At 37.8% G+C, this 25519-nt stretch overlaps 1 protein-coding gene across 1 annotated transcript in view; it reads left to right on the forward strand.

Moving 5' to 3' along the window:
* The window catches only part of NSUN7 (NOP2/Sun RNA methyltransferase family member 7), a 43241-nt gene that overhangs the window by 12323 nt on the left and 5399 nt on the right, over nt 1-25519 (forward strand). The window contains exons 4-9 of the mRNA XM_006759318.2: nt 2755-2907; nt 3230-3413; nt 4998-5205; nt 14417-14560; nt 18174-18275; nt 20308-20425. Coding sequence (XP_006759381.1) covers nt 2755-2907; nt 3230-3413; nt 4998-5205; nt 14417-14560; nt 18174-18275; nt 20308-20425 — 909 coding nt within the window. The remainder of the gene's footprint in view (nt 1-2754; nt 2908-3229; nt 3414-4997; nt 5206-14416; nt 14561-18173; nt 18276-20307; nt 20426-25519) is intronic.

Here is a 25519-nt window from a genome sequence, read left to right on the forward strand (position 1 = left end):
CGGTGTCTGCAGTGGGAGAACCTCTGTGCTGGAGACACCCCCCTGGGGCAAGACTTGCTTCGGTGGGGCTTTGGTGGTCACTGAGTCTGCTCCCTGAGTGTGTCCTTTATGGATCCGACGAGCTGCAATCTGGATGGTCCCAAACTGACCACCAGGCACACTGGCTCCTGGATCTCTAAGGAGGTGCTAATCTAGCCTCTGCCTGAGGCTATCCAGCAGGAGCCAGCTGTGACACAATGCAAATTGCCCTGGGGCCTTTGGCCAGCTGTAGTTTGTTAGGTAATTATCAGATTGCAAAGGGCCAGGCCTTTCATATGCAAAGGCCTCCATGGCTTGGGTGGGGCTAGGTCCCAGGGGATCAACTGGGCGGAGCAAGCAGTTATGGCTGCTCTCAGTCCTGCCCTCAGAGGCCCTGCTTCTCAGTGTTCCGGCAATCGCTGCAAGCACCCCCGAGAGAAAGCTGCCCTCGAGTTCCGACCGATGCCAGACTGTCCAGTTTCTCCTGTATGAGTCTGGGTCCCCAGAGACTCACTCGGAACTGGAGCTCAGAGCTTGAGATTCCCTCCCGATTGAAAAAGACAACCCTGTTCTCAGCCACCAACCCTCTCCACATGCGTCTCTGTACCTCTTTATTTTACTTCCACACCGCACCTCCTCTGAGTCTCGGTATGCTTTTCTCTTTCCTTCTAGTTGTAGAATTTCCACTCAGCCAGCCTTCCTGTGGTTCTGGATGATGTCCGGTTCAGTCCGCAGGCCGACGCTCTATCCACTGAGCCAAACCGGTTTCGGCTGGACAGATTATTTAATAAAAAATAGTTTGTACTCAGAAACAATTCACAGTGTATAATATAGAACTGTTACCTCCTTTATATTAATGTATTCTTTTATGTGCATTAATGTATTATGTAATTGTTTTTAGTATCCCTTCCTGGAGTTTTGTGACATTAGTACATAGGACTACACCAATCTAATTTTATTGTAGCCCTAGAAGACTTCATGTTTGAAAACACTTTCCCTTCCAAGTGCCTCTATGTTTGTTCTCTCCCTCTTCTTCTCTTTCTTCCTCTCCAACTCCCCTATGCACGTATACATATTCACACATAAACACATTTTTAAGTGAAAAGTTCTCATTCTACCAAGTAGATAATAAGCTTAATTTTATTAAGCTTCTGGCAGTCACACACATCACCCTGGTTGTACTTGACTCTTTTGTGGATTCTCTTCCCTATTTCTCATTTAAAGTTATTTTTTTCTAGTTCCTTTTTTTAAAAAAACATGTTTTTATTGATTTCAGAGAGGAAGGGAGAGGGAGAAAGAGATAGAAACATTAATGATGAGAGAGATAGAAATCAATGAGGAGAGAGAATCATTGATTGGCTGCCTCCTGCACAGTCCCCATTGGGAACTGAGCCTGCAACCCAGGCATGTGCCCTTGACTGGAATTGAACCTGGGATGCTTCAGTCTGTATGCCGACACACTATCCACTGAGCCAAACCAGCTAGGGCTCAAGGTTATCCTTGAGGTTTATTATTCAATTAGATTCCTACTGTGAAAATGATATGAATATGGGTCAAAAGAAAGTCTTGTATTCTCATTTATTAAAAACTAGTGGCCTGGTGCACAAAGTTAGTGCACATTAACGGAATTAATTAGAGGAAATGTTTTAATATTTTATTTGCCCTTTCTCTATAATAGAAGTGTCAGAGATGAAAGAAAATTAGTAAAATGTATATGAAAATCTCCCTCCTGTCAGAGTCTGGGGTGCTCTTCGGAACCCAGAGTCAAGTCCCCGCCCACGTGTGTGGCCTCGAAATCACGCGAAACCCATACTTGGCCGGCTCCACCCCTGTCAAGCCCCACAGGGTGGAGGGCACAGCCTCAGGTCCCCTGTCAAGCCCTGCTGGGCGGGGGGCGCGGCCTCAGGTCCCCTGGCCCAGCCTCAGGTACTCCGGCTCCGAGGGCACGAGGGTGTGACAACCATTTGCATATTAGCTCTTTATTATATAGGATTGGGGCTGTGAGATCAAGAAAAATGATTGGGTCTTCATGGTCATGCTAACCAATTCTTTTTCTTTTCTGTTGTTTGGAACTTTGAGGCTTGGGATAATCAGAACTAGGAAGGGCTTGATACAGATTCATGCAAGTTCCTTAATCTTATCAAGACTACCTTGGCCTGGTAGCTCAGTTGGTTGGAGCATTGTCCTCATATACCATGGTTGTGGGTTTGATCCCAGGTCAAGGCACATACAAGAACCAACCAGTGAATGCATAAATAAGTGGAACAACAAAATCAATGTCTCTCTCTCTGTCTCTCTCTCTCTCTCTCTCTCTCTCTCTCTCTCCTCCCCTTCCTCTCCCCCCCCCTAAAAAAAATACTGCACTGTTGCTGTCTTAAGGTCACACAGCTAATAAATAAGTGACAGAACCTGAATTTAACTTCAGGTTTGTCTGACTCTAAATCCTACACCTCTCTCACTACATTAAATTTGCCTTGAAACTAGCACTTGATATAAGTATCTGAGCAGATGCACAGTAAACTATACAGGGGCAGCAAAAACTGAAAAGAGGAAGCAGGATTATTGGATTTCTATTTTCAAATATGGCCATTTTTTATTTTAGACTATAAAAATTTGAAATAGAATTACTGAAGGATTTGTTAAAATTTGAAATCTAATTTGTTAATGTTTCCAGTGGAAAATTGATAGACTTGTCTTCAATGCAGTAATCACCAAGAATGGATTTTCTGTCTCTAGTTTTAAGACAAAATTGGCTGCGGCATTGGCAAGATGTCGAATCAAACATGATGCCCTTTCAATTGACCACATTCTTCCAGAAACAGTTAGGAACCAGGAACTAAGGGCCTCCACGTTGCCACTTTATGCTTGGATAAATACTTTAAAAATTAGGTAAGAGTTTTAATCAAATTCTTTATTCATATTTCAAAATAATGTGATAAGAAATATTACCTTTTAAATGGGGGAGTTATTGGAGAATCATAGTTTAGTTCAGAATCTTCTCACCAAACTACCAAAGATAATCATGTAAATAGGTTAGCTTTTCTGTCTCTATCTTTTAACTAATTGTTGCCTAAAATTGTAAGTTCCATTAAATGTAATATATGGAGTGGTGTCTTTGTGTTTTGTTTTTTTTGTAAGAAAAGATGCTAGTGTTAAATAGATTTTTAATGTAATATATTTGTAGTTACAACCTAATGTTGTATTTTTACAGCCCTGAAGAAGTTTATTTTAGTTTGAAGAAAAGAGGCTACACTAAAGTCAAAACTGTATTGCATACTGGTGGAAAAGTCTTTGCTGTGGACCAACATTGCTATGATGTCTTACTTTTTCCATCTCATCTTAAAAGTGATCTTCTAAATATAGATCTCTTCAAAGATTATAAACTCATATTTCAGGTAAATTAACACTTTTATTCATTGTGATTCTCAATAATCCTACTTATCCAAAGAATCTCTCCACTGAAAAATAAAACCTGCTGTAGCCGATTTGGCTCACTGGATAGAGCATTGGCCCCAGGGACTGAAGAGTCCTGGGTTCAATTCTGGTCAAGGGCATGTACCTTGGTTGCAGGCTCAATCCCCAGCCCCAGTCGGGGTACAGGGGGGAGGCAACCACTCTCCCTCACATCATTGCTTTTCTCTCTCTCTGTCTCTCCCCCTCCCTTTCTTCCACTCTCTCTAAGAATCAATAGAAAAATATCTTCAGGTGAGGATTATCAACAACAAAAAAGAAATAAAATAAAATCTGACAAACTGATTATATTTTTACAGATTATCAGGGAGGTTTCTAATTTCCACCTTGAATAAAATTAATATCTCTCCAATCAGTGTTCCTATTGTTCTTTGGCATCTTTGTCCTATGTGAAGTTGTAAAAGAACATATTCTTTCCCCAGATTCTATACGTGGGGAGACTTGAATTCCTGGCAGCTATATTTTTCTCTCCCAAGGGAAGATTCAAGAGAAGGTACAATGATGTACCTTTCTTCCTTATATTTCTGTGGAAAATGCTAGAGCCATCCTGCATTTGAAAATGCAGTGTGTGATACTTTCCCATTAACTCTTTAATATAGTCTTATAGCTTTGATTTGTAAGAGGTGTGTAATGTCTGCAGGAAGAGAATATGAGGTATAATGAGGTTTCCATAAAATGAAAAATAAGAGGTCTAAAATATTAAGTTAAATTAATTTTTATGTCCTTAGATTCCAATTCTTAGCTCACATTTACCTTGTCTTCTAAGGTTTATTCCTTTACTGGACCCATATTCTTGGGCAGAATTTTGGCCTTATATTAGAGAGACACCCTAATTAGAGATTCTGGATCAACTGCAGAATCCCAGTCTGTGTAGCTTCCATTTATATGCTTGTCAGCCATTTTTTAAGCTCTATGAACTAGCAGCAATTTAAATTACAATGTAATAGGGAAGAAAGAATGGCAGTATCCCTGGCCAGGTAGCTCAGTTGGTTAAACATTGTTCTGATACTCCAAGGTTGCTGGTTTGATCCCTTCTCAGAGAACATACAAGAATCAAACAATAAATGCATAAATAAGTGGAACAACAAATTGATGTTTCTCTCTCATTCTTCTTTCCTCTCTCTCTCAAATCAATCAATAAAAAAATTTTTAAAATAAGGACGAATGGCAGTAGTAGATGAATGGGTTTTCATGAATGACTATGAATGGGCAGGACATCACTAATCTATTAATCACATTTTAGGGACTTTGGCATTGCATTATATACCTCTTACAAATCAAAGTTAAATGGTAACAGTCATAATTTAAGCTAAACAAAGGTCTTTGTTTTAAATTAGTTTATATCAGTTATTTTTGTTAACTTTGTATTTTAATGTATAGGATGTTTTAAAATAAAATGGGTTAGGTGTCTCTTCAAGGCTCCTACCAACTACTTTCTTTTACCAGAAGAAGTCAGTTCATGCTTCTAGTTAAATTCTTTGAAATTCTAATCATACCATATCTTGCAGGACAAATCTCGAAGTCTTGCTGTCCATTCTGTAAAGGCTTTATTAAATGTGGATGATGATATCTTAATGGTCAATACAGGTTCGTGGTACACAGTTGCCCATATGTCAAACTTAACAAATAATATCTCAAAAATATTTGTGTGTGGAGTGCAGTCACAAGCTAAGCATCCTGACCTGAAGAACCTTTTCACAAAAATGGGATGTAAAAGTAAGTACTAATATTCATTTGTTTGATAATGTTCTACAAGAGTTAGAGCCCTGGCCAGGTAGCTCAGTTGGTTGGAGCATCGTCCTGAAACCCCAACGTTGCAGGTCAGGGCATATACAAGAGGGAATCAATGAGTGCATGGATACATAGAACAACAAAGTTGATGTTTCTCTCTCCCCCTTCCTCTCTCTCTTTAAAACAAATCAATAAAAATTACAAGAAGATTTAGAAATATTAAAAATGTTTGAATTAAAAAAAAATAAATAAAAATGTTTGAATTTGTTATTTTTAATGTAAAAACTCTATGTGAACTATACTCTTAAAATCCTCACTAACTCATGCTATATCAGTCTGCTCTTATCGATTAATATTGGTTAAACAACTACAGTTTTTGAAAATGTATTTTTATTGATTTTTAGAGAGAAAGAGAAAAAGAGAGAGAGAGAGAGAGAGAGAGAGAGAGAGAGACATCTATGTTAGAGTGACACATCTATTGGCTACCTTCTGCACAGAGATTGAGCTTGCAACCCAGGCATGTGCCCTGATTGGGACTCGAACCAGCAACCTTTCCGTGCATGGAATAATGCCCAACCAACTTAGCTACATCAGCCAGGGCTAAACAACTACAGTTTACATTAATGAACATATTGGTACTTTGGTATATTGCTTGACATTTAGCCACTATTTAATTTTAGGTTCAAACAATAAGTAGTCAAAGTGAGTGATAGAAATGATTGATCATCCTTTAATAAATAAGAACACAATCATAGGAGAGCTTAAGGGACAAAGATATTATCTAGAAGATAAGTCCCCTTATGCTTCTTATTTTTAAAAAGGTTTTTATTGGATCATGCTAGGATTAAAAATAACATTTATTATAGGCCCAGTGAGGCTTAAAAGTAAGAAAAACTTTTGACAGATTCACAGGGTGAGGGAGAGAAAAAGTAGAATTCAGGGCTTGACCTAGAAAAATAGACTGGTAAATAACCAGCATTTTATTTGGAGCACAAAAGAAGTATATCCTGGATAGTAATCAGTTCTCCCATGAATTGAAGCCCAAATGTCAATCATCTCAATTAGCAGTTGGATTACGATGATCTGGGATTGCTAGTGCTCAGGTTTAGCTGCCTACCAGAAGCAAAAGTAAATTCTCCCTGGAAGAAAATAACATAATCCTAGGTTTCATATTATCTCTTAATTTTTTTCAAATGCAATGTCTGGCACTAAATTATAAAAAACAACCTACTAGATAAACAAAAAGAAAATCTATAACTGAAATAAATAGAAAAAACCCCACTATAATAAAAGCAAGCCCACGGAGGGTCCAATAGTAGAGATATCAGATGTGGACTTCAAAATAACTACAATTAATATGCTGATGAGACTAAATGCCAAGTTGTAGAATTTCAGCAGAGAAGTGGAAACAATAATTTTAAAAAGTGAAAAGAAACCCAACTGGTGTGACTCAGTGGTTGAGCATTGACCCATGCACCAAGAGGTCACAGGTTTGATTCCCGGTCATGGCATATGCCTGGGTTGCAGACTTGATCCCCAGTAGGGGTGTCTAGGAGGCAGCCCATCGATATTGATGTTTCTCTTTCGTCAGTGTTTCTCTCTCCTTTCTTTTTCCCTCTCTAAAATCAATAAAAACATTTTAAAAAATTAAAGTCAAAAGAAAATTCTAGAACTGAAAAATACAATATGTGAAATTGAGATATTGATAGATTAGATTAAACAGAGCTAAAGAAAGAATAAGTGAACTGATAAGCCTGAAGAAAATACCCCGACTAAAGCATGAGAAAACAAAAGTGTGAATAATATGAAAGATATCACAAAATACACATGAGACTCGGTGATCCAGTGATGTATGTTGTGACTGGGAGACCAGGAAAAGAGAAGAGGAATTGGGAAGAAATAATATTCGAAATTCAGGCTGGAAATTTTTCAAAATGGATGTAATAAATTAAGTCATAGATCTAAGAAGCCCTATGCATTCCAGTAAGAATAAATATACCAAAAATATACAAGGCACATCATAGCATAACTGCAGAAAGACAAAGTCAAAGAACAGTGTTCAAAGCAACCAGGGAGATGATACATACTACTCTTATTTGTTTGTTTTTTATCTTTATTGTTGAGAGTATTACAGATGTCCCCCTTATTTTTCTCCTATGTCCCCCTTCACCCGATTCCCACCCAACCCCAGGCCTTCACTCTCTGTGAAGATCTGGACAAAGGAACATGTAATCTCTTCCTGCCCCTCCTTCCCTGCTTCCCTCTGAGATTCATCAGTCTGTTCCATGCTTCCATGCCTCTGATTCCATTTCATTCACCTGTTTATTTGTTCATTAGATTTCTTGTTCATTTATTTTGATTTTTAGATTTGATTGTTGAGAGATACGTATTTGTTGCCATTTTGTTGTTCATATTTTATCCTCCTCCTTCTTCCTCTCCTTAATTAATACCCTCCAACATTTCATATAATATTGGTTTGGTGGTGATGAACTCCTTTAGCTTTTTCTTGTTTGTGAAGCTCTTTATATGATCCTCAATTCTAACAGAGCTTTTCTGGGTAGAGTAATCTCGGTTGTAGGTCCTTACTATTCATCACTTTCAATATTTCTTGCCACTCCCTTCTGGTCTGCAAAGTTTCTGTTGAGAAATGATCTGACAGTCATATGGGTGCTCACTTGTTGGTAACTAACTGCTTTTCTATTGCTGCTTTTAAGATTCTATCTTTAACACTTGGCATTTTAATTATGAGGTGTCTTGGTTTGGGCCTCTTTGGGTTCCTCTTGTTTGGGATTCTCTGTGCTTCCTGGACTTGTAGGTCTATTTCTTTCACCAGGTAGGGGAAGTTTTGTAATTGTTTCTTCAAATAGGTTTCAATATCTTGCTCTCTTTCTTCTCCTTCTGGCACCCCCATAATGCACATGTTGATATGCTTGAAGTTGTCCCAGAGGCTCCTTACACTTTCTTCATATTTTTTTTATTCTGTTTTTCTTTTTGCTCTTCTGATTAGGAGTTTTTTGCTTCCTCATTTTCTAAGTCATTGATTTGATTCACAGAATCCTCTACTGTTGAATCCCTGTAAATTGTTCTTTATTTCAGTTAGTGTATGCTTAATTTCTGACTGGTCCTTTGTGATGTCTTTGGCATTCTCACTAAGATTCTTGAAAGTCTCATGAAGACCCTTGTGTAACCTTCTAATCATGGTTTTGAACTCTGTATCTAATATTTGCTTACTTCCATTTCTTTCATTTGTGACATGTTCCTTTGTCTTCAAATTTTGGCTGCTTCCCTGTGTTTGTTTCTATGTAATAGGCAGAGCTCCTATATCTCCTGGAATTGGTAGAGTGGCCTTGTATAGTAGGTGTCCCTTAGGGCCCAGGGGCTCAGCCTTCCCAGTCACCAGAGCTGGGCCCTCTTGTGCACCCTTGTGTGGGCTGTGTGCAGGGTCTTGTAGTTAAGTCTCTCTGGGAGGAGTTGATCTCCAGGTCAATTGGCTGTGATGACCAGCTGTGAGTACAGTGGGAGAACTGCTGTGCAGGATTCGAAGCCTGTGAAGCAAGGCAGGCTTGTGCCAGGTCTTGGGCCTTTTATTGATAGGTTAGGGCATGTTGTCAACAGCTGGAGCTTGTTTGATAGATTTTAACAAAGCCTGAGCCAGGACAGGCCATTCATTTGGAAAAGTTGCTGCTAACAGCTTGGGTGGAGCTGCAAATTCGATGGGGCAGGGTCTCAGGGAACCACCAGGGCAGAGCAAACAGTGTGGGCCACACTGATACGGCTTCCAGTGCAGGAACAAGGACCCTTGCAAGCATGCCTGTCTGGGAGAAAGCCGCCCCTGGGTTCCTGCCCCAATGCCAAACAGTCCAGCTCCTCCCAGTATGTGTCTGGGTCCCCCAGAGCCACCCAGTGTTGGAGCTCAGAGGTATTGAGTCCGAGTAAGTTCACATGCTGGCCATTTAAAAGGAATACCTGGGTCTCCGGCAGCCTCTGTGTCACTGAGCCCCAATCCCTGTTGGTTTTTTATTTTTGTTTTTAATATATTTTTGTTGATTTCAGAGAGGGAGAGAGAGAAACATCAATAAAGACAGAGAATCATTGATTTCCTGCCTCCTGTATGTCCCCTACTGAGGATTGAGCCCACAACCTGGGCATATATGCCCTTGACCAGTATCGAACCTGGGACCCTTTAGTCTGCAGGCCAACACTCTATCTACTAAGCCAAACTGGCTAGGGCCTGGCTGGTTTTTACAGCCCGTAGTTAATGGGGACTTCTCTTCCCAGCTCTGGGACCCCTTTCTCCTCTTGGGTGGCCTCCACAGAGACAATATCTCTGCTGATTTAAAAAGCAGCACACATGGGTGTGCTCGCTTCGGCAGCACATATACTAAAAAGCAGCACACATGGGTGATGGACCAGCTTTCTCAATGCGGGCTTCCTTCCTACCAATCTCAGTGTGTTTTCTTCTCTAGTTGTAGGGCTTCCATTCAGCCAGCTTTCAAGCAGTTCTCAATGATGGTTCTGTATTTTAGTTGTAATTTTGATACATACTACTCTTAATAGAATAACAATAAAACTAAAAACTAACTTTTCAACAGAAACAATGAAGCCAAAGACCTTTAAACAATATCTACATGCTGAAAGAAACTGCCAGGCTAGATTTTCATACTCAACAGAAATATCACTTAAAATAAAGTGAAATAAAGACATTTTCAGACAAATAAAATCTGAGTTTGTCACCAGCAAACACAATAAAGGGTATACTAAAGACTATTGTTTAAATAGAAAGAACATCATCTCATATAGAAAGTTGTAGATACTGGAAGAAATGAAGAACTATGGAAAAGGTAAGTATATAGGTAAATCTAAATAAGTATAGTCTGATGTCTTGTGGGATTGTAAATATGTGTGTTATATGTAATTAAAATAAAATACAACAACATCACATAGAAGAAAATAGAATTAATATGTTCTGTCCTTCTTGCTCTGTCCATGAAATGATAAAAGTAGTAAATTACTAAGTCAGTGATGTGTGTAATAATATTTGGAGCAATCAAACAAAGAATGTATATCTAATAGCTAAGGGAGAGAGGGAAATGGAATAGGGAATTGGAATATCATATTAACATGTATGATACATACTACTGAAACAACTGCAATATATAATATGCTAGAGGCCTGGCGCACGAAATTTGTGCACAGGTAGGGTCCCTAGGCCTGGCCGGCGATCAGGGCTGATCTGTGGAGCGACCGGTGAGACAACTGGGGGGGCCCTGCTGGCACCTGCCTTGGCTGGCCTGAGGCCTGCAGGCTGGGGGCAGCTCCTGCGTTGAGTGTCTGTCCCCTGGTAGTCTGCACATCATAGCAACCAGTCATTCCACTGGTTGTTCTGCCATTTGGTCAATTTGCACATTAGGCTTTTATTATATAGGATATATTTTATATTTATACACACACACTAGAGACCTGGTGCATGGATTCATATACCAGTGGGGTCCCTCGGCCTGGCCTGCAGCTCTCTGACATCCCCCAAGGGGTCCCAGATTGCGAGAGGGTGCAGGCCAGGCCCAGGGACCCCACTGGTGCACAATCGGGCTAGGGAGAGATGACAGGAGGGGTCCAGGGCATGCCCGGCCTATCTCGCCCAGTCCCGATGGGCCGGACCCCAGTAGTAAGGTCAGTGTGCATCATAGCAAACGGTCGAACAGTCACTTAGGCTTTTATATATATAGATTATGCTAAAACCACTCAATGAGGAAGAAATAACACATACTGTTGGGATAACTGGATAGCCACTTGCAAAAGAATGAAGTTGGCTCTAGCTGGTTTGGCTCCATGGATAGAGCATTGGCATGTGGACCACAGGGTCCCAGGTTCAATTCCAGTTAAGAGCCCATGCCTCAGTTGCAGGCTCCTTTCCAGCTTGGGCCCTGATCAGGGGTTATGCAGGAGGCAATCAATTGATGTGTTGCTCTCACATTGATATTTCTCTCTCTTTTCCTATCTCTTCCACTCTCAAAAAATCAATGGAAGAAGAGTCTCAGGTAAGGGTTAAAAAAAGAGAGAATGAAGTTCGACTCCTACCTCAAGTTATATACAAAAATTAACACAAAGTGGATTAAAGACCGAGATGTAAGAGGTAAAACTATAGGGCTCCTAGAAGAAATCAGGGTGACCTTGGATTTAGCAGTGGTTATTTAGATACAATAGCAAAACAAAAGAAAAAATTAGCTAAGTTGGACTTTATCCAAATTAAAAACTTGTTCTTCACAGGTCATCATCAAGACAGTGAAAAAGACAACCCACAGAATGGGAGTAAATATTTGAAAATCATATTTCTGATAAGAGACTTGTATCTAAAATATATTAAACTCAATAATAAGACAAATATCACAAATAATGGATAAAGGACCTGAATTTATTTTGACTCAAGAAAAAGATCATAAAACAATTATGATCTGGCCCTGGCTAGCTCAGTTGGTTAGAGTACCATCCCAATTTGCCAAGGTTGTAGGTTCGATCCCTGGTCAGAGCACATATAAAAAAAAATTCTGAGCCCATTCTGATCAAAATCACTACAGATCCTAGAGACAGTTAAAACATAATAAAAAGACACTATGAGCAACTTAATGCCAACAAACTTGAACATTTAAACAACATGGGCATATTCCTGGAACAATACAACTTACCAAAACTTAACACAACTTTTGGTATACCCTATACTCCATTTCTCCATTGCCAGATGGCTCTGCATTAGGCTCTGCCTTCAAAGGGTGCTGGAGAGACATTGCAAGACTTTTTCCCTGTGGCGGCCATGCAGGGGTCCTAGCAGTGTTAGCCTTGCCCTCGGAGAGCTCAATCTCAGTCTTGCTGCCCCTCCCCCTCCTCTGACTTAAGTTCCTTGTTTACAGTTCTTCCAGCCATGGCAGGCAGTGGCTACTGTACAGTTATCACCTCTGTACATTTTAGAGCTCTCAAGTAGTTGACCACCTTTTACCTAGTTAACGGGGAAAACAGGAACTATTGGGTGGCCAAGCATAAAGGAAAGGAGGTTTCTCCTTTTAGAAGTATTCCAGATAATAAATTTTAAAAAGGTGATAGAATTAGTATATAGTAGCCCCTCCTTATCTGTAGGGAATACAATGGGTGCCTCAAACCACAGGTGTGATAAAGTTTAATTTTTTAACTAGGCACAGTAAGAGATTAACAACAACTAATGGAACAGTTTTGACAATATACTGCAATAAAAGTTATGTGAATATGGTCTCCCTCTCTCTCAGAATACCTTATTGTTCTGTGCTCACCCTTCTTGTGATGAGATGTGAGATGATAAACACCTACATAATGAGATGAAGTGTTAGGCTACTATGATCCTCTAATGACATATCAGAAGGAGGATCATCTGCTTCCAGCGATCCTGAATCATTGAGCCATGACGATGTCAATGGTTGATGTCAGGAGCAGCTGAAGTTGATGATTGGGGAAATTTAATATTTCAGACCATGGTTGACCACAGGTAACTGAAACCATGACAACGAACTGTGGCTAAGGGGACACCATCCTATGACTATTTTATAACCCCTTTGCTGATACTACAAAGGGAACATAGTGGGTGAATATGACACCATTTGTGAAGTAGTTTTGCTTCTCTCTGCCTCCCCACCGGCAAAAAACAACAACGAAAAAACAAGAGAGTCTGAATCTAATTGAGCTTCTAAAGATCTACTAATTAATGGGAAGAACAAAAAACAGGGACATATGAAATTACACTCTAGGGCAGCAATTAGCAAAATCCAGACTGTGGGAAAATCTAGTACAAATAACCAACTTTCATTAAGAAATAAATGGTAAGAAAAATAGAAGGGGAAGCTTCTTTAGATAAAAAAGTTTAATATAAGATGTATCAATTCAAACTATTAAAAATGTTTGACATGTATGTCTGATGAGAAACTTTAGCCATCATTTGATGCCATTATTATTTAATGGTAATTAGGATTTCTAAAAATTTTGTAATTCTATTTTAAAAGGAGTTTTTATCTTTTAGAGATATACGGTGAAATATTTATAGATTCAAAGTATGTGGGGTGGTGGAAGTGGGTGCAGATGTAGATGAAACGATTGAACATGAATGGTTCACTGATGCAGGACTGTGACAATACTTGAGAATTTATTATATATTATGGCTATTTTTTATATGTTTGAACTTTTCTAATAAGTTAAAATGGGGGTGGGAGGACAAAAGGCCCACTTGAATAAAACAATAATTTCAAAGGAGACAGAATAGGAAGAGGGAAAACTTAATCAGGAGAGAGGAAGGAGTGGGTAGGGCAGTTTCAGGGGTGACTCCTCAGCAGTGAGGGGAACATGAGCCATCGCAGAAGCAGAGAAGTGGCCTTAGATAGGGGCACAGGGCCCTGGCCAGCTTTCTCAGTGGTTAGAACCTCGGCCCAGGACTGAAGGCTCCCGGGTTTGCTTCTTTGCAAGGGCATGTGCCTCCATTGCAGATTGTTGGTGGAGATTAACAACAACAAAAATGATAGGGTACAGAGAGTTATAACCTGAGGGAGGGCAGACTCTCAAACTAAATTTCAAGGCCTCTGAGTGAACTTTCACTGTGGCTCATAAATACTACTGATATCTGGGTTTTTTTTCTGGGAAGATAGAATATAAAAGGGGATTTTAAAAATGGACAGGGAAATCACCATTACTGAGCACTCAGTGTACACGAGGCTCCATGTGAGCTTAACTACTTCATCTCAGTCTTCACCACCATTGATGAAGGAGGCTTTGTTATCCCACATTAATGAAGAAGGAAATGGAGGCTTCGAGAGATTGTCACACAGCTAGTAAATAGTGAAATCGGGAATCAAATTTGGGTATTTTTGTGTCTAAAGCCATTTCCCTCCACTGCAGCATACTGCTTTACATGGAATCTTAAGTTCAGAATGGAATACTTAATTATGTCTTATGTAGAAAATATTTAAACTTCAAAATCACTCTCTCAAGTGAAGAGAAAACCCTACAGAATTCATGTATTAACTTTGGGAATTTATCAGAGATGAACATCATCTTTTCTGACTACATTAGAATGACTTTTTGTGGCAATGAGGATTTAAAAATGAACAATGATAAATAGGCTTACTTACATACTGTATTAGGGCTTTTAATTAGTATTTTAATTTTTTCTATATTTTTCTCCCAGATATTGAAATACTTCCTGAGACATTTCTGAACATTGAATGTAAGGATAATAGATTACAGAAAGTTAAAGTGATTCTGCTGCTACCTCGTTGTTCAGGACTGGGTATTAGTAATCCAGTAGAATTTATTTTAAATGAGCATGAAGGTACTTGTTTTAATTTTTAAATTTTAAATTATTGAAATGTATTGATAATTTAAATAAAATTATTGAAAATAATTAAAATGAAATCAGATATATCTGATTAATGAATAGCTTCCATGTACGGAATACTATGTATAATGTACTTGATATTCATTGCCTCATTTAATCCTTAAGCCAATCCTGTGAGATATGGGCAAGGGTGATATTCAAAATATGTATTAATTGGAATGATGTAGGCAATCAGAACAGAAGCTGGCCAGTGCTGTTCTGGCATATTCTGGAGCTCAAGTTATAGGTATTACAATTTATCAGCATTTACTTTTATTTTTTAAAATATTTTTTTAAATTGATTTCAGAGAGGAAGAGAGAGGGATACAGAGATAGAAACATCAGTGATGAAAGAGAATCATTGATCCGCTGCCTCTTGCACGCCCCCTACTAGGGATCAAGCCCGCAACCTGTGCATGTGCCCTTTACTGGGATCGAACCTGGGACCCTTCAGTCCGCAGGCCAACATTCTATCCACTGAGTCAAACCAGCAAGGCCGCAGTGGTTCTCAACCTGTGGGTTGCAACCCCTTTGGCGGTCGAACGACCCTTATACAGGGGTCGCCTAAGACCATCCTGCTTATCAGATATTTACATTATGATTCATAACAGTAGCAACATTACAGTTATGAAGTAGCAACGAAAATAATTTTATGGTTGGGGTCACAATATGAAGAACTGTATTTAAAGGGCACAAGGGTGGGCAAACTTTTTGACTCGAGGGCCACAATGGGTTCTTAAACTGGACCGGAGGGCCGGAACAAAAGCATGGATGGAGTGTTTGTGTGAACTAATATAATTCAAAGTAAATGTCTAATGTGTAAACATCATTACATAAAAGGGTACGGTCTTTTTTTTTTTTAGTTTTATTCATTTCAAACGTGCCATATCCGGCCCGCGGGCCATATTTTGCCCAAGGCTGGGCCAGAAGGTTGAGAACCACTGAGCTGGGGCAACAATTTATCCAAATTTTATAGATGAAAAACCGAGACTCAGAAAGATTAATTCATTTTTATAAGGTCACACAGCTAGTTAGGAGCAGAACTAGGACTCAAATTTAGAGCTGCCTGATTTCAGAACCTATATTCTAAACACAGGCCTAATTAAATCATAATCAGACTGTTTCAAACTCAAGACTTCCTTAACATATATGGTTTCTGATATGAATACTCAGATTAAATGTTAATTCTAGGAATATTTTATTTCCCTCTTTAATACATTTCAAAATATTATTTAACATTAACCTTTATTGAGCACTTACATGTGAGCTAAGCACTTCATTTGGGTAATGTCACCAAATCCTCACAAGAACGCAAAGTAGTAGTTACTCTTATAATCTTCATCTTACAAATACAGAACCTGAGGCTTACAGTGGAGTTTGAAGTCCCCCAGTCATTAGACTAGTAAGTGTCAGAGCCCGGATTCAAGTACAACTGCTCTGACTCCAAGGTCGGCACTTGGAATCCTTCTCTTAATCACAGCGTACTGGCCCCACGTTAACTGAAACTGACCCCTTGAGTATATTGAAAGGCGTAGATAAAGGTAACTAGAATATTAGACAAGACATTCCACTAATATTCAGAACATGGGGAGTAACTTTTCTCTTTCTAGCAAGGACATAATTAAAAATTGAGAAAAAGAAATGAAGGGAAAGGAACTAATATTTATTGAGCAAAACTGTGTCCCAGTCGATATTCTAGGTAGTACACATGCACTATCACTTAATAGTCACAAATAACTTTTGGGGGATAGTGTTATTTGATTATTTCTATTTTACTGAGAGGAAAAATCAAGACTTAGAGAAATTTAGCAAGTTGTCTAAGGTCAAATAGCTAGTAAATAGAGAAACTGGGTTTTAAACTTAACGTTAACATTTTCTTTCCAGTAACTACATTTTATTTATTTATTTGCTTCTTTGTTTGTTTATTTTACTACATTATCTTTAATTGGACTTACACTGTACCATGTGGAATATTGACGTTCTGTAGATAATGTTTTTCCAGTGAGAGTTAAACAGAAGAATAACTATCTGAGATGGGAGAGCAGACTGAGAAAATGCCTGCACTAACTCTGGGAAATGATCAATGAAGAAGTAGTAGACACTGAAAAGAGAGGGGAAGAAATAGCACCTATAATAAGCCTCGCAGGCAAGAGAATCATAGCTGAGAATGTGGGTCTCTGGTCTTATCCTGGGCCAAGTTGGAGTGGGAATGCAGAACTAAATAAGCTGTGGATGGAAATAAACTGGAAGCTGGGAAACCAGCCCAAAGGAAACTACAAATGATGAGAAAGGGAGACAGGAAAAAGTTTTCTAGGTATTGGTAATGTTTTGAGGCAACAGGATAAAGCAACAAGTGGTCTTTGGCAAACTTGGGAAAACCGAGGGTTTTTGAAGGTAACTGTACTTTGAGGAAATCATAGCCAAAGCAAACAAGGAGCTGCTGACCCGATGACTATGGTAGAAACAGTAGCCATGAATTTAGGGGATGAATACAAAAGATGTTTCATCAGACTTAGATGATAGGTGGAAGAGAGCAATCATGAATTCATTTTGGAAAACATTGAAAACCGTTAGGCCCATTGAAGAATATATGAAGTTTAAAATAACTTGGAATTATTTTAAAATAGGATGAAAAAGGTAATCTGTATGGTTTTAGAGTGTAATAATATATAAATAGTCCTTTAAAAAGTGGTGGATAATTTTAGAACAGGTAGAAAGATGTGGAGTGTAAAACTAAATTGAAAAGAAATGGAGTTTAATTAACCTTCAGCGATATTACTGGAGTGGGGAACTGCCAAATGTGGGGTAAAAATAATTGGCTGTTTCAATCCAGGGAGTTACTAAGAGGTGAACAATACAGAGGTTAGAAATTCGGGCTCTATGGTCAGTTTTGGAGCTAGAATCCTGGCTCAGCAGAGTAGCTATGTGACCTTAGACAAGTTGTTTAATGTATGTTTACACAGTTTCTTCAATGTTAAAAGTTGTTGAATAAAATAATCTATATAAAGTAGCATTCAATATGTCTTAGCTAATAATATCAAGAAATATCTTAGCATTAGCTTCAGAAATTAAAATGTTACTGTAATAGTTTCTTGATCTATTAAGAAGGCATATATTTGCTTCCCTGAATTTTTTCATCCAAAATTTCTTTTGGTAAGTTATTTTTTAAAATTGTATTCTTTTGTGTTTTTTTGTACTGAGCTTAGACTGTAGGTCATCATTTCTACCTGGGAAAATAAATGTTATCTTCTCTTTTCTTCTCTTAGTCTCTAAGCTGACAGCATTCTCTTTTCTGTACCTAAAGACTTATTTGGCTAGTTGAATGGCTATCTCATAGGGGTTTGGAGAAAAAAGAAAAACTATTAAAACTAAAAAAAATTATCTTTGTCAACTTAGTTTTCAATATTTAAGTCAGCATTTTTATAATACTATTTATTTAGTTTTAATATTTTCCATGAAAACTTTCATTAATAGGGAAAATGATCCAAAAATTAAATAATGTGATAATAGCAATATATATGGAAAACATGTAATAGTGATATAAGTTAAAACATTTGTTTGCTTTTAGATACAGATTTACTTAAAGATTTCTCTCAAGGAGGCACATCAGAAGATAAACTTCGTTCTCTTGCTCAACAGCAATATGCACAGCTAACACACGCAATGAAATGTAAGTTTATCAGTTCAGTCTTCACATGTTTGTCATTTGAGAAGCATCAATACTCCATTTCTCTATTATAACCAGGCAGTGAGGTGTGAACCATAATGAATTTCCCAGAACACTCAGTCTTAATACCTTAAAGAAACAAAATGTTTATTTTTTATCAACTTAAGTCTTTTAAAAATATATGCTTTGCTATCATTTTTAACAGAGGTTAGCAAGCATAATTCACATTTCTTAATGCTGAAGTGAAATAATTATGTGCATCCATTATGGTAGTTTCATCTTCTCTATTCCTTCTCTTTGGCTTCTTACTTGATGTAATTTTTCTGTTGTCACTGCCTGCTCCTAACAACTCTTCTACAATCCAAATTTTAATTAAACTCTTATTTCTCTTACTGCCAAGTAGAGAATAGAGAGAGAAAATTACAGATCAAGCCTAGATCTCTTGATTTGAAGTCTGAGTAATAAAATTCTTTAATCACTGCATTCGGATTTAAGTACCATTTAAATTCTGAGTACACATGGGCATGGAAATCTAAAAGTGCCTAAGAAATTATATACGTTTTTATGAATTCAGTGCCTGTTTATCAAATGCCTACTCAAAGGTAAGTATAGGTGTTAGAGACAGAAAGAGTTCCTCCACCCAGTGCTAGTAGAGCCAAACACTAGACACTGAGAATTGCAGTGGAGAAATACTGGCTACTTTATTGATAAATGGTGCCACCCGGGAGAACGGGAAGCTAATGCTCAAAAGCCTGAATTCCTTGAGGATGGGTAGGTGACAGACAAAGGGCAAAATCTCAAGACACCTTTGGTTCCAGGTCATGTTGGGAGCTGATGGGTAGGAGGTGAAGGGTAAAGAATAATTTCCTCAGGTCTTAAGGGCGGCTCTGAGGTTATTTTCTGGTGTCCCTTTGATGTCTTGGGAAAGTAGCTGGAGAGTGGTTCCATCTTAGGGCTCAGGACCTGAAACTTATGTCAAAATGTTATCGTTAGCCTGAGCCTGCCAGAGGTCTAGACCTTGTGACCATTAGTCAAGCCTGATCTGTCTTCTGCTGCCTGGGGAAAGGCTAGGTCTCTGAGGGGTGTATATATAGCTAGAGGGATATAATTTCTAGAACTAGGACTTAAAGCTAAATTTAATCAACGTTATAGGGACCCTCGGTTTCATAGGGTATTGGTAATTCAATACACATGGATTTAGCATCATGAGGTAGAAATAGGGCAAAATGTAAGGCACAGAAGAGGTCTGCCCTTTTGATGCTACTAAACATTAAACATGATAATTGTGTATATTATCTATGACATAAGTTGGATAGAAGATTAGAAAGTTGGTAACTAAATTGGATGGTTATTTTCCCTGACTATTCTATTTAAAATTACAGTATCATCTCTTGAAACTAGACATCCTCCATACCTGCTTTGTTTTTTTTGTATGGCATTTATTATCTAACTATACTTTTCCTGCTTATTTATATCTTATTATGTCAATAAAACACAGAAAACAAGCTCCCCAGGGACAGGGACTTTTGTCTGTGTATCTCCAATAGCTAGAACAGTGCTTGGTAAGTGTGGACAAATGAGTTGCAGGTAGTAGCATTACCTCATTTTAAAGATGAAAAATCTGAGAGTTGCAGTAATTTTCCTAGGTTTAGACAGCAGTAAATAACAGAACTAAGATCCACATCTCTGTCTATCTCCAGAGTCCATTTAACTAGGTATATGATATGGCTTGTGGAACAGTGGCTAGAAGTAATCGCTCATGGTCATCTGTAGTATTTATTTGTTGGTGTTTGTAACTAGGTTGTCATATTGATTGAATTTTCAATTCTATACAAAACAGTTAGATATACTTTACTTTTGGGGCACAGACTACATAATTAATATGTGCTATACAGGGGAACCATGCAAATGTCTATGGAAATCATTCCCATTGAAGCAATGCAGTATTAGTACAAACAGAGGTCTGGAAACATAGCACATTTGTTTAGAATTGGTAATGGGGTCATTGTGTTAATTACATCTTCTTTAAATGTAGTTACTAAAGCTCAAGCAGTTGTTTACTGCACATGTTCAGTTTATCCAGAAGAAAACGAAGCTGTTGTTAAGAAAGCACTGGAATTTCAAGACCATGGGACCAAAATACAACCTTATAGGTAAGAAAGGACAGGATTCTTCTAAATAACTCAACCAAATATTTTTAAAAGTGAAAAATTATGATTCTCTGTTTTGTGAAGATATTCCATTTCCTTTTTGTTAGACTTTAATATGCCCAAGTCGCCCATCTTCTTATAACATTAACATCAGTTCTGTAGAGCCTTTACAATAGCTTGGTCTGAGCATTCTCTTGTACACTAGATTTATGTTGTTATTGTTAAAGCTAAAGCCATTTTGGCCTTGACTTATTGTTTTCTGAAAAAATTGAGTCTAAACTTTATATCCTGAGTATTAGATACATCCATTCCCCAGTTAGAAGAAAAATAAGTATATAAAATAACTTGAGAAACTAGAGAGAAAATTGGATATTTATTATCTGAAAACATCCATTTCTTAGACCCTATATATAGCCTTTGGCACCCGCAGGACTGAGGTGAAAATAGCCTAAATAACTAGTATAGTGACTTCTGTGTAAAATGTTGCAATGAACTGGGGATAGAGAAGAATAACAGTAATACTACAATTGAACTATGTACATCAAGATAAGGAGTAGAAAAAAAGATAAGGAGTAGATATAAGGCTCTCCAACACCAATTAGTTCTTCAAGTCTGTGACAATAATGTATTTAAAAATGTTTCCTTCTATTTTTAAAATGTTTTTATTTTTAGAGAGAGAGAGGAAATGATAAAAGAGGGAGGGAGGGAGGGAAAGAAGGAGAAAGAGAGAGAGAGAGAGAGAGATGTGAGAGGGAAATATCCATCAGCTGTCTTCTGTATACCCCCTACTAGGATTGAGCCCCGAACCAGACATGTGATCTGACCCGGAATCTATCTGTGATGATGCTCAATCAACTGAGCCATTCCTACCAGGGCTCCTATTTTTACTTATTATTCATGTTTTGACATTTTCTTTTAATTCTTATAGAAGAGTCTTAATATGCATATGGTTTGCTTCCTTCTTTTACTTTGGTATTTTTCCTTTTTTCATTCACAAGTGGACATGTTAATCACACCTGTATTTCCCTTCCTTATTTAGTAACTTCTGTTGGTAGCTACCAGCCAATATTATGTTCTAGTGATTCCAACATAGCATTGGCTAAATCACCATCTAGTGGCAGAAAGGATTATTGCAGATATATAACCAAATTCATCAATATAGATCAGGGGTCCTCAAACTACGGCCCGCGGGCCACATGCAAATACAAATATTGTATTTGTTCCCATTTTGCTTTTTTACTTGAAAATAAGATATGTGTGCACTGTGCATAGGAATTTGTTCATAGTTTTTTTTTTAAACTATAGTCCGGCCCTCCAACGCTCTGAGGGACAGTGAACTGGCCCCCTGTTTAAAAAGTTTGAGGACCCTTGATATAGATGATCATTTGTTAGGAATAAGGTTTCTAAGCATGTAATATAGCAAAAATGGAGGAACATCCGTACTTTATTTCACTAGATTTTATTTCAGGTAAACCATTATTATTAATCTATAATATGGTGTAAAATACACAAGTAATATTTAGGGACATATTATAAATAATCTGGGATTTGGGCTCAAATTAAAGAGTATATATTCAAGAGATCTATAATTACTTGGGGATACTGTCAAAGAAATTATGAATTACTTAGAGAAATACACTATATGGTCTCTAAGAATAATTTCTTAATTCCCAAAGTAGTAAACTTTAGGTTTGAAAGCAATATTATATGTCATCTAATTTAATCACCTGTTGCTAACTTTTCCTTATAATATCCAAGAAAGTTTCACCTCATTTTAGACTTTAGCCATCATCATACTTACCTATGTCAATGCAACTTTTTTTTGCTGCCCCTATTATAAAAACTTCAGTTTTATTTCATTATAGAAATACCAACTTAAAAAGAATAAGTTTTTCCAAATCCCACTTAACCATATAACCCTTTCCAGTTTGACAAGGTTGTGCACATTTTAAGTTTTAATTGGTATTGTCAAATTACCCACTGAAATATACACTCTTACAAGCCTATTTACCCACAGCTCCACAGATGCTGGGTTTTACCAGACTTTAAATTTTCACCAGGCTGACGTGAAAAGATGAGATCTCTTTGTTGATTAAATTTTCATTTATCTACTAATGAGTTTGGGCACATTTGCTCTTTACTGACTGGGAAGTGTACTGTGGAGTAAATAAGAGTGAGGGTTCTAGAGCAGTAGACTTCAAACATTTTTGCAGTGTTTAAAAAAGAAGCTCTCTCAAATACCCTACATGTTTTTAAATAACTACATAACTTTTTCTGTTTTAAAGTCTAATATTGTCTACTTGATGTCTAATATTTTTTATCATAAGTTTAAATAGTTGTTTAATATATTATTTCTTGAATGTTCTATTACAGATGTGATTTAAATATATTTCCGTTAAATCTTTGTATCTGCAGATTTATCTTATTCTCAATTTATGGAAAAATGATGAATTTGTTACCTATTTTACAAAGCTAGTTATCATTGTGAAAACCAGATTGACTTTGTCAGAAAAGTCTGAGTTTTAAAAAACTATATATTTTTATTGATTTCAGAGAGGAAGGGAGGAGAGGGAAATAGAAACCGGGATTCGAGCCTGCAACCTGGGAATTGAACCGTGACCTCCTGTTTCATAGGTCTATGCTCAACCACTGAGCAACACCAGCTGGGCTACTTTTTAATTCAAATAAACATATTTGCTAATATATGCCCCCATGAGTTTCTTCTAATTTTAATCTAAGGGATAGATATGTGAAAATAAGGAGTGGGGAGTAGAGGGGAGAAAAGAAGAGAGGGAGGGAGAGCAGGAAGTTCAAGAACAGAGCTTTTCAGTGTTTGGCAAAATCAGAGATTTCTTACCTACACCGTGCTCTGACATTGGAGAAGAGAGCTGCACTCTTGAGCTGCCCCTTTGGTTAGCAGCACATCGCAGGACAATGTACTATAACAAGGCAAGTGAGTGCCTTTTTGTTTAGTAGGAGAAGGTACCGTGGGAGTAGAGGAAGGAAAGGTGACTGCAACATGGATTATATTACCTACCTCAACGGATCTTCGTGGAGATTGAATATATAACTCCATGAACATGCCTGGCACATAACAAATGTTTAATAAAGGTAGCCTGTTCATATTCTTTTTTTTTCTTTTTTTTTTTCTCTTTAAAAAAACGCTTCACGAATTTGCGTGTCATCCTTGAGCAGGGGCCCTGCTAATCTTCTCTGTATCGTTCCAATTTTTTAGTATATGTGCTGCCAAAGCGAGCACTGTTCATATTCTTTACCACCTTTTCAACTGTATCATTCCTCTTTTTCTTCTTTTTATGTGCCTTGTCATTGTGTATTAGGGATATTAACTGTTTTCATATGAAGTATAGATATTTTAAAATAAAATTTTAATTAAAATTGCTTTATAGAAATCTCAAATTTCTGTGTAGACAAGTATATCAATCCTTTCCTTATGGCTTGTGTTATATTGATCGTTAGCTTATACATTTTTTTTACCAGTTTTCCTTTAATATTTTTATATTTAAATAATAGATTTATCTGCTGTTTATTTTGGTAAAGGAGTAAAGTACAGAGAATGCTCCATTCCCACCCCAGAACCTTCATCTCCTTCCCTCTACTGATTTAAAATGCCTCTGGTTTTTTATGTTACAATCCTGCATATACTTCTGTGTGAGTCTGTAATTCTATTCTACTCTGTTGATGTTTGGCTATTTCTATTCTAATATAACAATGCTTTAATTATTATAATTTTAAATGGTTTCCTTCTCAAGTTGTATTAATTTTTTTTAAATTTCAAAACCCCTACTCACATTTGTGTATCATGTAAAACAACCCAAAGATGCATAATGAAAAGGTTAATAATTACCTTCCTATAGCTCCTCACCTCCAAATCCCCAAATGTCCAGCAGCTAGAACAGGGTCCTGAGTTCCCTTGATGAGCTGGTGTAACCTTCTTCTAGAGGGCACTAGAAGAAATATTATTACCACTGGTATAGCCACAATAGTGTGTACCAGTCGAACATCAGCCGCATGAGTGTGTGTGTACAGACATACCTCAGAGACACTGCGAACTCAGTTCCAGAGCACCACAATAAAGTGAGTTGAGATCTTTTTGCTGTGGAGGGTCTTGCCTTCAATTTGTAAATAACGCAACATTTGTGAAGGGAGATAAAGCGAAGTGCAATAAAATGAGGTATGCCTGTATATAGATAATATATACACTAAATATATGGAACAGTTCCTATTTTAATAAGTTTTAAAAATTGAAATGTTATCCGCAAACAATAATTCATCATTCTAAAATGCATAATTCACTGCTTTTTAGTATACGGAGGAAGTACTTTTAGTATATTGTGCAACCATCAGCACGAGTTCCAGAACATTTTTATCACCCCAAACAGGAACTTCGAACCCACTGAGGAGTCCCTTCTCATTCCCCTGGTCCCCTAGCTCCTGCAGCCACTTAGATACTTTTGTCTCTACGGACTTGCCTATTCTAGACATTTCAGTCAAATAAATTTATACAATATCCTGATATCATCAACTCAAAAAATCCCAAATGTCATCATCTCAGGTGTGAGACTCTGGGTATGAATTATTCAAAGAAATGGGCTGTCAACTGGGGTTTGGAAATCATTTTGCTTTGGAAGGGCATTTCTGGAAGGTAACCTGACCAATCTTAATTATGGACTACTAGTACCATTAAAAAAGAGCATACTAGTATATGTAGTTAAAATACATCATAGCCTGATGTTATAGAGAGAAAACCAAGATGGCGACATAGGTTAACGCCGGAGATTGCTGCCACGAAAAACCAGTTCAAATTACACCTAAAAGACTGAACGGACATCATCCAGAACCACAGGAAGGCTGGCTGAGAGGAAATTCTACAACTAGGAGGAAAGAGAATATCATACCCAGACTCAGAGGGGGCGCAGTGCTGAAGTGAAATACTGAGGTACGAAGTGCGCGCGGAGCGGGCTGGAGGGCGCGGTGGTTTTTTTCAATCGGGAGGGAGTCTCAGACTCTGAGCTCCAGAGCCGGGCAAGTCTCTAGGGACCCAGACTCAAACGGGAGGAGCGGGACTGTCTGGCGTCG

The sequence above is a fragment of the Myotis davidii genome, unplaced genomic scaffold (genome assembly GCF_000327345.1).
Source record: "Myotis davidii unplaced genomic scaffold, ASM32734v1 scaffold235, whole genome shotgun sequence".
NCBI lineage: Eukaryota > Metazoa > Chordata > Mammalia > Chiroptera > Vespertilionidae > Myotis > Myotis davidii.